The 18185-nt window shown below is 43.5% G+C and overlaps 1 protein-coding gene across 1 annotated transcript in view; it reads right to left on the minus strand.

The window, feature by feature from the left end:
• The window catches only part of CENPE (centromere protein E), a 124747-nt gene that overhangs the window by 1281 nt on the left and 105281 nt on the right, over positions 1–18185 (minus strand). The window contains 7 exon segments of the mRNA XM_038755434.1: positions 522–811; positions 4067–4250; positions 10051–10148; positions 12499–12611; positions 13171–13356; positions 17628–17696; positions 17698–17852. Of these exon segments, the coding sequence (XP_038611362.1) occupies positions 522–811; positions 4067–4250; positions 10051–10148; positions 12499–12611; positions 13171–13356; positions 17628–17696; positions 17698–17852 (1095 nt within the window).

Consider the following 18185-nt stretch of genomic DNA (forward strand, 5'->3'; position numbering starts at 1 on the left):
GAAAGGTGGCTGAGTTAGCTCCATGTCACCCTCTCCATCCCAGCTGTGTCCGAGACCTGCACAGTCCAGGCAGGTTGCCAAGACCCGCCGGTGTGCCACTGCAGACTCACTTGCACTGTGAAATCTAAAAACCCTGTGTTCCCCTGCTAGGCTGTGGGCGAAGCCTGAAGAGGGGCTCCCTGGCTGGAGGTACTGGCCAGAGCTCCTCTCGTTTGTGAGTCACCCTGATCCTGAATGCTGCACCTTGCAAGCTGTGGCCCCTGGGGACACAGGCCACTCACTCTGCAAGAGTGGGCTACAGTCTGTCGGGCAATACTGATGAGCTATTTGACCCCTGCTGCTGATTTACTAACTGTAATGGGCTTGTCATTCACAGTGAAAACAGCCAAGCAACATATGGCAGATCCAACAAAGGCAGCCTTCATAATTTTTAGACGTCCTCGGGAACCAGAGTTCAATTGCTGCCTGTCCTCAATCTTGCTGGTTCCCTTCCCCCTCCATCCCAGAAGGGCTGAACATACCTGGAAGCAGGCCTAAACTGGAATTATCGAAGTAGTTAGTTGGACGAGATCCTAAAAAAGAATTTGATTGGATGTCCAAAATACGGGATTTTGGTGAATCTTTCAGTGTAGGCTCTTCTGAAATAAGTTCTTTGAGTGGAGAAGAAACAGATGGTCTCTTTAGGGAGTGGATTTCAGTCACTTTGGGAGACTTTGGAGGCTCCTCTGGAATGACTTCTTGGCAGGCTTCTTTCACTTTAAGAACTCTATCCTTCCATTTTCTAACTTCTTTTGTCAGATGAAGGTTGTGACTTAAAGGAGGAAAAAAACCAAACAGGAATATATAATGTCAAATTACTAAAATGCACAGTATATCTATACTATATCACAGTATACTAAACACAGTATATCTATACTTCATAGTCAGGTTGGACTTACTGTTCAAACCTTTCATAACCTAAGAAGTTAAAAAAGAACTAATTAAAAAGCACTTCTTGGGACTGAAATGAACAACATCTATCCTCTCACACTGACAAACCAAAATACTAATACTGAGGCTTTTGACAAGATAATAACAAGAAAAAATAACTGTGGTATTTTTTTGAGTGCTTACTATGTGCCAAGCACTGTACTAAACTCTGGGGTAGATACAAACTAATCAGGTCAGACACAGCGCTTGTTGCACAAAGGACAGCCCAAAACAGAACATGTATTTCATCCCCATTTTACGCATAAGGAAACAGGCATGGAAGAAATTTTTTTTTAATGATAACTGTTAAGTGCTTACTCTGTGTCAGACCCTATACTAAGCACTGAAATAGATACAGGCTAGTCAGGTTGGATACAGTCTTAATCCCCATTTTACAGATGAGGGAACTGAGGCACAGAGAAGTGAAGTGACTTGCCCAAAGTCACACAGCTGCCAACTGGTGGAGCCGGAATTTGAACCCATGAGCTCTGACTCCAAAGCCCGTGCTCTTTCCACTGAGCCACGCTGATACATGCTATCACTACTACTAAGAGTATTTCATTTTCCTAAGTTTTCTCTTCTCAACCTGCTGTAAACAAAGAACATTTCAAAGGGATAATGAAGATGACAGAAAGAACATGCGTGAAAGCATGATTCTTTCCAAAATTCAACCAGTGCTTTGAGATTTACCATAGAGTCGTCCTAATCCAGCATATGTCTGAATGCTGGTAACTTTTTTTGTGGGGGTGGGTGGGGTGAATACACCTATTTTGGCCTGTAATTCATTTTCTATGACAGGTTTCTCCAGTTTGATGTGGGTGACGAAATGGAGCCCACTATGTACTGATCCCATTTCCTGGGCTCCATTGAGGATGGAGGTGAACGCCCCAAAAGGCACTCATTTCTCTCTGCTTCATGGCCTAGATATCCTCCTCTGCAGAGTATGAAGATGATGGGTGTAACAAATACGCAAACTACAGAGAAATGTGGTCTCAAGGTGGCCAACGAGTCACCAAGGAAACATGGAGCTCCTCAAGCAGCTGGGAATCATGGCCATACCTATTTGTCTATTCACCAACAGTGGAAGGCATTTCTCCCTGCAGGACCATGTCCAAGGCAAGGTTGAGGCTCCAGGTCTCTAGGTGCCCAGTGGGAGGAGAGTTCACTACTCTTCATGGGAAAGGACCATGTCTACCAATTCTGTTGTATTTTACTCCCCCAAGTGCTTAGTAGGGTGCTTTGCACTCAGCAAGTGCTCAGTGAATACTAGTGATTGATTGATACAAAGGGAGCAGCCTGAAGATCCTTCTCTCTCCCTTTCTGTCTCCGGCTGGCGGTTTGATTACAATGTTAGCATGTGGGATATTTATGACAAACTGGTCAAGCTGGATTCAGTAAATACAGTTTCACTGTAAGAGTGTCTTAGAACTCATCATTAAACCAGGGCTGACTTCTTTGGTCCTGAACACATTAGCATTTTTTTTTGGCTGCAACTCAGAAAAAGCCATTATGGGAAGAATATGTGAACACACCCTCATGTTACTCAAAATGGTCTTTACAGTGTGTTAGCGCTATTTTTCCTGCTCATCATTTATGACTGCATACATATTCCACTTAAGCCAACCTGAATTAGGGTTTCACAAATGAAGCAGGTACAGGGGGTCCTTGATTTTCCATTTTGACTAATGGAATTACTAATATTTCCAAATGATCACTATGGCCTTTGATGGCATTAGGCCTGACTTTATGGCGCTGGCATATTTATGGCCTCCAGTATTAAAATACATCATAGGTATCAGATGGACCTGTCCACCCACTCTGAAGCCACCCTCCAGCCCCTCTAAACTTGTCTTACGTACTTTCTGCAAACTGTTACCCTGTTTTCCAGGCTCCTGTGCAGTTCCTGCCCCACAAGCCTCCTACTCCCCAGTATTTAAAAAAAACAATATGTAGCTTTAACAATTGTTCATGGCTGAGTGGGCCCTTGGGGAAGATGGGAGTGGAGGGAAAGGAATAGAAGTGAGAAGATGGTCTGCGGCTGGGGAAAAGGTTCATCTTGATTGGGTATAAGCGGGTTAATTTTAAGAGAAAGAGGTGCTGAGCAGGGGAGTTGCGTTGTGGGTGAGAAGGGGATGAAGCTTAAAGAGGAAGCACACCCAATCAGATCCACCAATGGGTCCATTTTTTGTGAAATATCCTCACTAACTTCTCATCTCCCTACATTATTTTCCTCCTTAACAGGAGAGATCAACATAAAAATATTTACAACTAAAACGGTCAAAGTGATTGGGTACTCATATATACATTGAGGACTAAGGAGGGTGTAAATAAGATCAGAAATACTATGATTACTATATGTTATAGTCTCCCATGCACTTAGTACAGTGCTGTGCACTTAGCTAGCAATCAATAAATGCCATGTATTATATATGTCTGGCTATATTTCTCATCTATAATGATTGTGTATAAACAGTCACACTTCTCTACGCCAAGAGAAGCAGCATGGTGTAGTAGATAAAGCACAGGCCTGGGAGTCAGAAGGTCATGGACTCTAATCCCAGCTCCACCACTTGTCTACTGTGTGACCTTGGGCAAGTCACTTCACTTCTCTGGGTTTCAGTTATCTCACCTGTAAAATGGGGATTGAGACTGTGAACCCCACATAGGACAGGGACTATGTCCAACTCAATTTGCTTATATGCATCCCAGGGCTTAGTACAGTGCCTGGTTTCATAGTAAGCACTTAAATACCATAATAATAATTATTACTATCCTTAGAGGAAAATGTCCCTGACTGGCAGTGTATGGACTTAAAACAGTTCTCAGACTCTAGATGGTAAGCTCCTTATGGGCAGGGAATGTGTCTTCCAGTCTTGTTGTACTGTACTCCCCAAAGCACTTAGTACAGTGCTCTGCACACAGTTAAGTGCTCAATAAATACCAATATCAATTGATTGGTTCTCAGGAAGCCCCCATGTTTCTAAATTTAAGAACTGGCTGAAATGGGATGCAGCTGACAACCTCGGGGGTGAGAAATCAGATCGGAGGCCACCTCAGAGATGGAAACGGTCTCCACCCCAACTGGGAAAATCCTCACCTCTTCAGCTTCTCTTGCTCCTTGATGAGTTGCTCATTTTGCTGCGTTAGTTGTGAAAGTTCTCTGACCATCCGGATGTGTTCCGATTTTAAAATGAGAGCTTTGGTGCTCTGCACAATGCCGCTTCCACCCCCACAGGTGATTGGGACCTGAGAAGACGGAGGAGGGCTCTGCTTGGATGTGACTGAGGGAGCAAAAGCAAATTCAAGTCTGAATCAAAGATGGTTTTACATGTTCCAGGAGATTCAACACATAAAGAAATGGTTTTCACAAGAAATGTTTCAGAGCTATAAAGAAGTTTTTTTTTAACATTTTGGGCAGTTTATTAAACCTTATGTTCCCACTACCTGATGTGTCCTGTGAAATGAAAGGAAGGGACTTGTGCTTTGGAAGGTTTTGGATCCCGCCTCTGTCACTTGTCTGCTGTGTGACCTTGGGCAAGTCACTTTACTTCTCTGGGCCTCAGTTCCCTCATCTGGAAAATGGGAATTGAGACTGTGAGCCCCATGTGGGACAGGGACTGCATCCAACTCGATTTGCTTGTATCCACCCCAGCACTTAGTACAGTGCCTGGCACACAGTAAGTGCTTAACAAATACCACAATTATCGTTATTATCATCGATATTATTATTATTATTATCTTCAGAAACAATCAGGGGCCCAAAGATCAAAAGTAATCTTTGTGTCCAATTCCTTATTGGCCAAAGACCTATCAGACCTGGGACAGGCTGAGTTAGTGAGAGGCCCGGACAGAAAATGGATCCTAATAATAATAATAATATTTGTTAAGTTCTTACTATGTGCCAAACACTGTTCTAAGCACTGGGGTAGATACAAGGGATTAGGTTGGACACAGTCCCTGTCCTATATGGAGCTCACAGTCTCAATCCCCATTTTGTAGATGAGGGAACTGAGGCCCAGAGAAGTGAAGTGACCTGCCCAAGGTCACACAGCAGACAAGTGGCAGAGCTGGGATTATAACACATGACCTCCTCACTCCCAGGCCTGTGCTCTTTCCATTAAGCCATGCTGCTTCAACTGTTCACTCTCCAAAGCTTTTTCCCCACTGTTTTCAAACATGTTCATGTCTGCCCACCCTAAAAAAAAAAAACCCTCCCTTGACGCCATGGCTCTGTCCAGCTATTGCCCCATCTCCCTCCTATCTTTCCTCTCCAAACACCTTGAACAAGTTGTCTACACCTGCTGTCTCAAATTCCTCTCCTCCAATTCTCCTTGACCCCCCTCCAATCTGGCTTCCACCCTCTTCACTCCAGAAACTCCCCTTTCAATGGTCACCAATGATCTCCTTCTTGCCAAACCCAATGGCCTCTGCTCCATCTTAATCCGCCTTGATGTCTTAGCTACCCCACACTGTTGACCACCCTCTTCTCCTAGAAACATTATCCAACCTTGGCTTCACTGACATTGTCCTCTCCTGATTCTCCTCTTATCTCTCTGGCTGCTCCTTCTAAGTCTCTTTCATGGGCTCCTCCTCTGTCTCCTATTCCCTAACTGTGGGGGTCCCACAAGGTTCAGTTCTCAGTCCTCTTCTATTCCCCTTCTACACCCACTCCCTTGGAGAAATTCGCTGCCATGGCTTCAACTACCACCTCTGTGCGGATAATACCCAAATATACACCTCCTTCCCTGATCTCTCTCCCTCTCAGAATTTCCTCATGCCTTCAAGACATTTCTATCTGGTTGTCCTCCAATCACCTCAAGCTTAACATATCCAAAGCAGAACTCCTTATCTTCCCACCCAAAGCCTATCCTCCCCCTCACTTTCCCCTCACTGTAGATGGCACCACCATCCTTCCTGTCTCCCAGCCTGTAACCTTGGCATTATCTTTGACTCCTCTCTCTCATTCATTCAATCATATTTATTTAGCGTTTACTGTGTGCAGAGCACTGTACTTAGCACATTCAATCCATCACTACATCCTGCCAGTACCACCTTCACAGCACCATTAAAATCCACCTTATCCTGTTCATCCAAACTGCTTCATCCTATCCCACCTGGATTACTGCTCAACCTCCTTGCTGACCTCCCAGCCTCCTATCTCTCCCCACTCCAGTCCATACTTCACTCTGCTGCCTGGATCACTTTTCTACAAAAACATTCAAGACTTGTTTCCCCACTCTTCAAGAAACTCCAGTGATTGCCCATCCATGTCCACATCAAACAAAAACTCCTCCACTTGCCCCCTCATACCTCATCTCGCTACTCTCCTTCTACAGCCCAGCAGGAACACTTCTTATACTAACCTTCTCAGCATACCTCAATCTCATCTATTGCACCACTGACCACTAGCTCACGTCCTGCCTCTGGCCTGGAACAACCTCCCTCCTCAAATCTGACAGACAATTACTCTCCCCCTCTTCAATGCCTTTTTGAATGCACATCTCCACAAAGCCTTCCCTAAGCCCCCCTTACCTCTTCTCCCACTCCCTTCTTCATCACACTGACTTGCTCCCTTTGTCTCCCCTGACCCCAGTCCCATAGCACTTGTGTACAAATCTGCAATTCATTTACTTATATTAATTTTGTCTCCCCCTACTTCTAGACTATAAGCTTGTTGTGGGCAGAAAATGTGCCTGTTTACTGTTGAATGGTACTCTCCCAAGCGCTTAGTACAGTGTTCTGCACACAATAAGTGCTCAATAAATACAATTGAATGGAGGTGCAGAACCTGGGTTCTATTCCTGGCTCCGTCACTTGTCTGCTGTGAGTTCATGATGGGCAAGGCATTTAACTTCCCTATGCCTCCAGTTTCTCATATGTAAAATGAGAATTCCATACCTGTTCTCCCGCCTACCTAGACACCACAAGCCCCATGAGAATCAGGGACTGTGTACTACCTGCTTATGCTGTATCAATTCCAGCGCTAAGTATTGTGCGTGGCACATAGTAAGCACTTAATAAATACCACAATTATTGTTGTGGGAAGGGAACATGTCTACCAACTCTGTTATACTGTACAGTCATCAAACACCTCATCAAAACACTTGCTCCTTCCCTTCTTCCTGCCATCTTCAACTGTTCACTCTGCAATGGCTTCTTCCCCTCTGCTTTTAAACATGCTCATCTCCCCTTAAAAAAATCCTCCTTTGATCCCACAGCTCCCTCTAGTTATCGCCCCATCTCCCTCCTACCATTCCTCTCCAAAATCCTTGAGCAAACTATGTACTTCCACTTCTCCAATTCTCTCCTTGACCTCCTCCAATCTGGCTTCTGTCCTCTTCACTCCACAGAAACCACCTTCTCAAAGGTCACCAATGATCTCCTCCTCGCCAAACCCAATGGCCTTTATTCCATGTTAATCCTCCTTGACCTTTCAGCTCTCCTCTCCTGGTTCTCCTCCTATCTCTCTGGCCACTCACTCTCAGTCTCTTTCATGGGCTCCTCCTCTACTTCCCATTCCAACTGTGGGTGTCCCTCAAGGTTCAGTTCTGGATGCCCTTATTTTCTCCATCTACACCCACTCCCTTGGGTGTTGAAGCTCACACGTCTTCAACTATCATCTCTATGCTGATGACACCCAAATCTACAAGTCCAGCCCTGATCTCTATCCCTCTCTGCATTCCTGCATTCAAGACAACTTTACTTGGATGTCCTCCTGTCGATTCAAATTTAATATGGCTAAAAGTGAACTTTTTATCTTCCCACTCAAATTCTCTCCTCCTGCTCACTTTCTCATTACTTGTTGATGGCACCGCCATCCTACCTGTCTCACAAGCCTGTAACCTTGGTATTATCCTTGACTCCTCTCTCGTTCCACCCAAATATTCAAGCCATCACTAAATCCTGTCGGTTCTACCTTCACAACATTGCCAAAATCCACCCCTTCCTCTCCGTCCAAACTGCCACCACAATAATACAAGCACATACACTATCCTGCCTGTATTATTGTATCAGCCTCCTTGCTGACCTTCCTGCCTCCTATCTTTCCCCACTCGACTCCAAACTCCATTCTGTTGCCTAATCATTTTCTTTCAAAAAAGTTCAGAACATGTTTCCCCACTCCTCAAGAAACTCCAGTGGTTGTCCATCCACCTCCGCAAAGAAAAACTCCTCACCATTGGCTTTAAAGCACTTAATCACCTTGCCCCATCCTACCTCACTACTCTCCTACTACAACCCAGCCCACACACTTTATTCCTCTAATGCTAACTTTCTCACTGAAACCTCAATCTCATCTATCTCGCCGCCAGCCCCTCGTCCACATCCTATCTCTGGCCTGGAACGCCCTCCCTCCTCATTTTAGACTCTTCCCCACTAAAAAACCTTATTGAAGGCACATCTCCTCCAAGAAGCCTTCCTGACAGAGCCCTCCTTTCCTCTTCTCCCACTCCCTTCTGCATCGCTCTTACTTATTCCTTCACTCACCCTCCCTCCCATCCCCACAGCTCATATAATAATAATGATGGTATTTGTTAAGCGCTTACTATGTGCAAAGCACTGTTCTAAGCCCTGGTTGTCCCATGTGGGGCTCACAATCTTAATCCCCATTTTATAGATGAGGTAACAGGCACAGAGAAGTTAAGCGACTTGGCCAAAGTCACACAGCCAATAAGTGGGGGAGCTGGGATTAAAACCCATGACCTCTAACTCCCAAGCCCGTGCTCCTTCCACTGAGCCACGCTGCTTCTCAAATGTATATATTTGTAATTTATTTTATATATTCATTTATATTAATGTCTGTCTCCCCTTCTAGACTGTCATTCATCCTATCCCACCTGGATTACTGCATCAGCCTTCCTTGCTGACCTCCCAGCCTCTTGTCTTTCCCTACTACAGTCCATACTTCACTCTGCTGCCTCGACCATTTTTCTATAAAAATGTTCAGGACACATCACTCTGCTCCTCAGGAGACTCCGATGGCTGCCCACCCACCTCCATATCAAACAGCAGCTCCTCTCTATTGGCTTTAAAACACTCCATCACCTTGTCCCCTACTCCCTCACCTCGCTTCTCTCCTTCTACAGCCCCACCCAAACACTTCACTCCTCTGTTGCTAACCTTCTCATTGTGCCTTGATCTCACCTGTCTCTTCGCCGACCCCTAGCCCATGCCCTGCCTCTGGCCTGGAAAATCCTCTCTTCTCTAATTCGACAGACAACCAATTTCCCCCTCTTCAAAGCCTTACTGAAGGCACATCTCCTCCAAGAGGCCTTCCCAGACTAAGCCCCACTTTTCCTCATCTCCCACTCCCTTCTGCATTGCCCTGACTTGCTCCTTTTGCTTTTCCCCACTCCCAATCCCAAAGGATTTATGTACCTATCTGTAATTTTATTTATTTGTATTGATGTCTGTCTCCCCCACTTGAGACTGTGAACTTGTTGTGGGCAGGAATGTGTCTGTTTGTTGTTATATTGTACTCTCCCAAACACTTAGTACAGTGCTTTGCAAACTGTAAGCACTCAATAAATACAATTGAATGAACTCCCAAGTGTTCAGTACAGTGCTCTTCACATAAAAAGCACTTAATAAATACCACTGATTGAATGAATTATTATTCTGTACCCATGGCCAGGGGGGTCTTTTGGTCACCTAATCATGGAGGAAAGAAAGGGAATGGGGAATGGAAGAAGGATGGAAAGATTTCCATTGGATATTTATTATACACTGTGGTCCAGACTAAAAGCAATCGGAAAGAATGCTTTAACCTCAGCCTGTAAACAACGTCCAACTTTTCAGTGACCACTCCCCCCGCCAGATGATAACATGGAGTAATTCATTCATTCTTTCATTCGATTGTATTTATTGAGCGCTACCTGTGTGCAGAGCATTGTACTAAGTGCTTGGAAAGTACAATTTGGCAACAGATAGCCATAATCCCTACTCAACAATGGACACAGTCTAGAAATTATGATCTCTCTCACTTTACAGCCCCTTCTTGCAATTGATGAATAAGATAAAACAACCAGAAGCTAGAAAATGATTAATAGAAATGACAATGGCATCTTTGCACCCTGAACTTACTTTTGGTGTCATGATCTTGGTGAGCTCTTCGAAGATCTTCCCTTAATTTCCTTATAACCTCTTCCTGATGTTTAATTATGGCTTTTGTGTTGTCAAGTCTGATTTCAAAAAAAACCATAAAGAAAATCAAGTTATTTTTCAGTTCTCTTGAAGAAAGTAGAAAAGAATTTGGCTAAATTAAAAAAAAAGACCTTCCTTCAGCTGAGAAAGTCAGAAGGATCAATTAATTATTATTCATCATTATGATCATTCATCACATTCTTCTCATTCCTGTAATATCAGTACCAAAATTCTCGAGCTAACTGTGCTGTTAACATTCTAACAGTTTTAATTTGCATGGTACCTCTTTGAACAATTTGTGCTACTCATTAGATATGGTTACTTTTATGTGGAATTTTGATGTTCTTAATATTAACACAATCACTAAGGGTCAGTTGAAAAGTCTTTTGAAGTGTTCTGAAGCCCTACTAATTTTATTTTAGATGCTTATGTTAACTTTGACCCATTCAGAATTCTGTTTGTTGATTAAAACCCAGTTCAGAGACCAGCGATAGATGGGTCCAGCAACTTCCTGAGGGCAAACAGTTGACTGAACTAGAGTGAGTTTAGAGCAGTTACCTCATATGTCTGCACCTGGCCCTCATTAGAAAGCCTGGTCAATTGAGTATATTTGTACACAGCCACTATCAGTTACCTTATATATCTGCACCCAGCCCGCATGAAGAAAGCCTGGTCAACTGAGTATATTTGTACACAGCTACTATTTAACACTCACTGGGCATAGGCCTGATTAGAAACACACACAATTCCACATGGAGAGTCACAAGGTGATCGATTATCAACTTCAGCAGATAACCCACTGAGATTCAGAAATCTTTGCTGACAGGTTTGTTTCAAAACCTTGGTGAGCACCATGGTGCTTCAGAGCTGCATGCTAAGCACGGTGGTCCAGAAACACTGGAGACTCTATTTGGCTTGCGGCCTTTCTCCGCTCTGGTAGCTTTTAAAGTCAGCTCATGCCTTTGAAGGTAAGGCCAGCAGTGACCAGTAGTGCTCAGTCGAGGATGTGGGGAGGTGATAATCCCCTTAACTTCTCAGTGGGAAACTCTTGGGTTTCCTTCAGAGATCTGAGAGGAGCAAATGATGGTGGCTTTTGGGCCTTCTAGCAATTTGAAGTCTGGCTCCTTTCAGTTCTCCTTACCCCTAAAAACCCTGCCCCCTTCCCAACCCAACTCTCCAAATGAAAAATTGTCATCACTGGCCATGACCACTGAATGCAGGAATATTTCTTTCCTATTTTCCTCAAAAACAATATGCATCATGGTCTGAAAGGTAGGGTAACCGGAATCTATAAACATTTATCAAGATCACATTTATAAAGGCACTGTTCAAAAATTACTTCCCAGGCACAGACCCTGGTCACCAAGAAATCAGCTGGAAAAATAGGTAGGGAGACATTTTATCCAAAGACAGTCCCAAGACAGGACTGTTTCCTACATAATTAACATATATCTACTCCAATGCTCAGAAGAGTGTTTGACATAATAAATGCTTTAGTAATACCATAAAAAATAAAGATTAGGAAAGAGATGAGGATTGCAAGAACCACCATCCATTTCTCATTGCTCTCAGTATTAGTATTTGCAGAGCCTTTTTCTTAATGCAAAAGCAAAATTTCAGGGCTTTCTTCAGCTTGCTTACAGAGGCAGGGTACCCCACACCCAGTGTTTTTTTTTTTTACAAGTGGTTTAAACATTTATTCAGGTTTCTTCTTTAAAAAATCTCTGCTAAACGAATTAATGAAGGCTTAACATGTAATTTACAAGCCCACAGCCATTTCTTTGCTTTGTACACAGTAAGTGCTCAATAAATATGATTGAATAAACGGAATACGATTGAATTTCTATGGTATAAGAGGTTGCACATCAGCTCGCCTCAAATTTCAGTTTCAAATTAAACCAGTGAGTTTTTCTCTTTCGTGCATGAGGAATTGGTTGCAATGGCTCCCACTAAAACTGATCCAGTTAATTAATAATAATAATAATATGTAAGTGCTTACTACATGTCAAGCACTGTTCTAAACACTGGGGTAGATACAAGTTAATCAGGTTGGACACTGTCCCTGTCTGACATTGGACAAATGAGGTAACTGAGGCTCAAAGAAGTTAAATGACTTGTCCAAGGTCATACAGCAGTCATGTGGTGGAGCCGGCATTAGAACTCAGGTCCTTCTGACTCCAGGCACATGCTCTATCCAATAAGCCATGCTGCTTCTCTGAGGTAACTGAGGCAGAGAAGGTAAATGACTTGCCCAATGTGACAGAGCAGCTATATGGTAGAGCTGGAATTAGTAGCCAGGTCCTTCTGACTCCCAGGCCTGTGCTTTATACATTAGGCCATGCTGTTTCCCAGGCTCCCATGCTTGCCAGATGAACCTTGAAAATCTACCTTTTTTCAAATTGCTTTGATTGTTTCATCATCTCCATATCCACTTTCACCAACTTTGTTTTGAGGTCCCCGAGTTCTTCTTTGTATGGCTCAGCACCCCTGGCCACTTTTGCCTAAAATGATTTTTACATAGAAGGGAGGAAAAAAAAAAAGAGGTGAACTTGGAAAAAGGAGGGGTCATTTGGGTTTCTGCTCAATCCTGCTGGTTGCACCAAATCTTGTGTTTGCTCCAGGATTAAATCCAAACCAAAATCAAGAGGAAGGGCATGGAGGAGATCATTACTCAACCAGCTCAATTTACTGTTGAGGAGTTCGTTCCTTGTGGGCAGGGAACCTATCTACCAACTCTGTTATACTGTTCCTTCCCAAGCACTTGGCACAGTGCTCTGCCCAGAGTAAACACTCAATACGCACGGCTGATCAATTGAAAGTGCAAAACTGTGCAACAGGAGCAGACTTTCAATAGGAAAGAGGAAGTCAGCCACCTCCTCAGAGCAAGCTGGGCCCATCTCTCCTAGCATCGGTTATGGAGAGCAAAGGGGAGGCCGTGCCTTTCTTGTTGCTAAACCGTGCAGAGCCAATTGGTAGCTAAGGGAAACATAGACGAGCAACAAGGAGTCCTGGTTTGCAGAAAGCTGCCAACCATCTCTCCTCGTGCCTGGGAAAACACACCTGGAGGATCTCCATCTCGGCATGGGCACTATCCAGACTCTTAGCCTGCTCTTGAGTTTTGACCTGAAATTCAGAGAGTGTCTGCTTAGCCGTTTCAAGCTCTTGGTGCAACAGAATGACTTCTGCTTCTTTATGTTTAGCATTTCCCTTGGCTTGACACAATCCCACTTCCATCTCTTGAATTTTCTATTTAAAGACATTCATGTGAACAGTGAATTAGAACAATATGAACCTCTGATGAATTATGTGGCAAAATGACCATTAGGGCCACAATGGATTGTTAAAAACATTTCTGACTTGTATATCAGCTCCACTGAGTTCTGTTAACATTCTCCAGTTGGGTAGGAGCAACCAAAGGGAATCTGAAAACCTTCGGATGATGTTCAAGAGGACAGAGAGAATGTATCTGCACCTTGGACAAGCTGCCCCTCATTCTCACTGATGACTTTTATTCCAAGAGCATTTGCTAATTAGTGGCCAGTCCTGATGAAGCAACTGCATTTCCCACTTCAGAGCTTTAATAGCTTTCTTCATCTTTCACATTACTTGATAATGTCCATGCTTATTCCAGTGTTTTAAGAATAGCTCAGAGATCATCTAGATGGACCTAGTTCTCTTTTTCTGTGACAGTTATTTTTCACTTTAGTTAAGAAAAAGCCTCTAGACTGTAAGCTCATTGTGGGCAGGGGATGTGTCTGTTTACTGTTGTATTGTACTCTCCCAAGCGCTTAATACAGTGTTCTGCGCACAGTAAGTGCTCAATAAATATGATTTGCAAAGCCTGACTCTCTCACTCATCACTAATGAAAAAACCAAATATATTCCGTGAATCGATCAATCGCATTTATTGAGCTCTTACTGTGTGCAGAGTACTAAGCGCTTGGAAGAGTACAATATACAAAGTTGGAGGACATGTTCCCCGTGGGAAGGTCTCTTGGAGATGTACTTTGAATGAGGCTTTGAAGGAAAGGTGATAAATTCTGTTTTGGACATATTAAGTGTGATGTGTTAACGGAACATGCAAATAGAGATGTCTTGAAGGCAGGAGAAAAGCAGCAGCATGGTGTAGTGGATTGAGCCTGGGCCTGGGAGTAAGAAGGTCATGGGTGCTAATCCTGGCTCTGCCACTTGTATGCTGTGTGGCCTTGGGCAAATTGCTTCACTTCTCTGGCCTCAGCTACCTCTTCTGTAAAATAGGGATTGAGACTCTTAACCCTACGTGGGACAGGGACTATGTCCAACCTGATTTGCTTGTATTCACCCCAGTGCTTAGTACAGTGCCTGGCACACAGTAAGCACTTAACAAATGCCATTATTATTATTATTATTATTATTATTATCAACACCAGGCAGGAGAGAAGGAAGGAGATCAGGGTTAGAGAGGTAGATTAGATTTTGGAATCATCCATATAGAGGTGGTAGTTGAAGCCATGGGAGAAAATAAGTTGTCCAAGGGAGTTAGTGTAAATGGAGAATAGGAGACCCAGAACTGAACCTCGAGGGACCCCACAGCTAGAGGGTAGGAGGCAGAAGAAAAGTCTGGAGAAAAAAGACTGAGATTGAGAAGCAGTGTGGCCTAGTGGAAGGAAAACAAGCCTGGGAGGGGTCAAAGGATCTGGATTCTAATCCTGGCTTAACCATCTGACTGCTGTGTAACCTTGGGCAAGTCACTTAACTTCTCTGTACCTCAGTTACCTCATCTTTAAAATGGGAATTAAGACTGGGAGTCATAAATGGGACAGAGACTGTGTCCAAACTGATTGTCTTGCATCTGCCCTAGCAATTAGTACAGTTACTGGCATATAATAAGTACATACAAAATAACAACAACAAAAAAAAAAGAGCGGCAAGAGAGGCCAGTATTTTCAGGAGAAAGGGGTGGTACAGTGTCAAAGGCAGTTGAGAAGTCGGGGACCATTAGAATGGAGTAGAACCCATTGGATTTGGCAAGAAGGAGATCACTTTTGACCTTTGAGAGGGCAGTGTCTGTGGAGTGAAGAGGGCAGCAGCCAAATTGCAGGGGGTCAAGGAGAGGAAGTGGAGACAGTGGTTGTAGACTACTTAAGCAGTTTGGAAAGGAATGGTAGGAGGGAGATGAGCTACTTGTTTTCAGAAAAACGTATTTCCAGCCTAAATTCTCTCTATCTGGTTCACATACATGATTTCCTCTCCCTACTTCTCATTCAATTAATTAACCAATTGATTTACTGACTGTTTACTGTGTGCAGAGCACTTGGAAGAGTACAATATAGCAGACACATACCCTGCCCACAATGAGCTTACAGTCCAGAGCAGGAGACAGATGTTGATATACACGAATAAATTACAGATTTGTACATAATTACTGTGGAACTGGGAGAGGAGATGAATAAAAGGGAGAAAATCAGGGTGATACAGAAGAGAGTGGAAGAAAAGAAAAAGAGGGCTTAGTCAGGGAAGGCCTCTTGAAGGAGATGAAGGAGGTTTTGAAGGCAGGAAGAGTAATTATCTGTTGGGTGAGATTAAGGGGAGCATTCCAGGCCAGAGGCAGGACATGGGAGAGAAGTTGGCTTGGGAGATAGATGAGATCGAGGTAAAGTGAGTAGGCTGGCATTAGAGGAGCGAAGTGTATGAGCTGGGTTGTAGTTGGAGAACACTGAGGTAAGGAAGGAGGGGGCAAGGTGATCAAGTGCTTTAAAACTAAGGGTAACAAGATTCTGTTTGATACAGAAGTGGGTGGGCAGCACTGGCGGTTCTTGAGGAATGGAGAAATGTGGATTGAAACATTTTTGTAGAAAAATGATCCCTGGCAGCAGAATGAAGTATGGGCTAGAGTGGGGAGAGACAGAAGGCAGGGAAGTCAGCAAGGAGGATGATTCAGTAATCAAGGTGGGATAGGGATAGTGGTTTGGATTGAATTAAGTGCTTGGATTGGATTAAGTGATTGGATTAATGTGGTAACAGTTTGGATGGAGAGGGAAGGGCAGAGTTTAGCTATGTTGTAAAGATTGAACAAACAGGATTTTGAGACAGATTGAATATGTGTGTTGAATAAGAGAGAGGAATCAAGGGCTAGTGCCAACATTACAGGCTTCTGAGACATTAAGGATGTTGGTGCTGTCTACAGTGATGTGGAAAGACAGGATTTGAGTGGGACGATAAGGAGTTCTGTTTTAGACATGTTAGGTTTGAGGTGACAGAAGGATATCAAAGTAGTGATGCCCTGAAAGGAGGAAGTGCGAGACTGCAGAGAAGGAGAGCGATGAAGGTTGGAGATGTAGATTTGGGAATCATCTGCATAGAGGTGGTTGATGAAGCCATGTGCATGAATCAGTTCTGAAACGGAGTGGGTGTAGATGGAGAAATAGAAGGGGACCCAGAACTGAACCTTGAGGGACACCCTTAGTTAGGGGGTGGGAGGCAGAGAAGGAGGTCATGAAAGAGACTAAGAATGAGTGGCCAGAGATAGAAGAATGTCTGTGAGTTGAGGTTGAATAATGTTTCCAAGAGAAGGGGATGTTCAACAGTGATAAAGACAGCTGAGAGGCTGAGGAGGATTAGGATGGAGTAGAGGCTGTTGGAAATGGCAAGAAAGAGATCATTTGTGACCTTTGAAGAGGGGATGGAAGCCAGATCAGAGGGGGTCAAGGAGAGAATTGGGTGAGAGGAACTGGAGACAGTGGGTGTAGACAACTTGCTCGAGGAATTTGGAGAGGCATGATAGTAAAGAGATCGGGTGACAACAGGAGGGAGTTGTGAGGTCAAGGAAGGGGTATTTTTTTTGTAGGAAAGGGAAGACATGGACATGTTTGAAAGGAGTGCCGAAGAAGCTATCGGAAAGCCAACAGGTGAAGATGGAGGACAGGGAGGGAAGAAAAGGAGAAGGAGCAAGTGTTTTGATAGCCCATTTTTTGCGTAGGGATTGTCTCTGTTTCTGAATTGTACTTTTCAAGCGCTTAGTACAGTGCTCTGCACACAGTAAGTGCTCAATAAATACAATTGAATGAATAAGTTGTGAAGGGATGGGGTCAGATGTGCTGGTGGAGAGGGGTAGATTTTGAGAGAAGGCACGAGATCTCTTGAGATACTGCCATGAAAGATGGGAGAATTGAAGAAAGGGCAGAGGTTTTAGGGAGATCACACCTGACATTTTCAAATTTTCTCAATAAATTAGGTAGCCTTGTCATTAGGGACCAGAGATGGGAGAGGCCAGGGGACTGGGGTTTGAGGAATAGCTTGTCCCTTGGCAGGAGGGTCAAATGCCCTATACAATTATATTAGAGTGTTTCCTTTCCTCTTTCATAACCAGGTTTGGAAAAAAAAATGAAGTAATAAAAGCTATTGACATTTATACAATGTACAACACACACAAATGGACTATAATAAAATAAAAAAAATCAAGAAACATTTGAATATCATGTTGAGACTTACTGCTCCATGTGCCGAATTGCAGAAAAATATTAAGTGAAAATGTATACCTCCAGGGATGGATCAGTGACTCTCAAGATGTTACTCTCTCCGTGGTTTCTTTTAAATATGGGAGCCGCAATTACTTCCGGGGGCTAAGTGTGCCTTAAAGTTATTTAGCTCCTTAAGTATCTCCTCATTCTTCTCTTTCAGGATTTTCAGCTCATGTTCCAATTCTCCACAGACACTGTTGCTTCTCTTAGAAAATTCTGAAAATGCTCTCATGCGTGCCTAGAAAACATGTGATAGGCATGATAGATTTTAGCACCCAATTTTATGGCAATACAGAAGAAGAAACCGAAGAGGCAAACATTTAATTTCTAGAGGTATAATACCAGGTTAGAATGACCTTGTTTGTCAGCAAATCGAAAAATGTATTTTAAAGTTGAGACACCAACAAATGAATGCTGATCTTTGTCTTGACTTTCCTGTTCAGCATACTGTTTTAATAGCAATAATAATAATACTTATGGTATTTGCTAAGCTCTTACTATGTGCCAGAAAAAATTCCTGGGGTAGATAAAAGGTAATCAGGTTGGACACAGTCCCTGTCCCACAATGGGCTCCCA

Source organism: Tachyglossus aculeatus, chromosome 12 (assembly GCF_015852505.1).
Source record: "Tachyglossus aculeatus isolate mTacAcu1 chromosome 12, mTacAcu1.pri, whole genome shotgun sequence".
In the NCBI taxonomy this organism is placed as follows: Eukaryota; Metazoa; Chordata; class Mammalia; order Monotremata; family Tachyglossidae; genus Tachyglossus; species Tachyglossus aculeatus.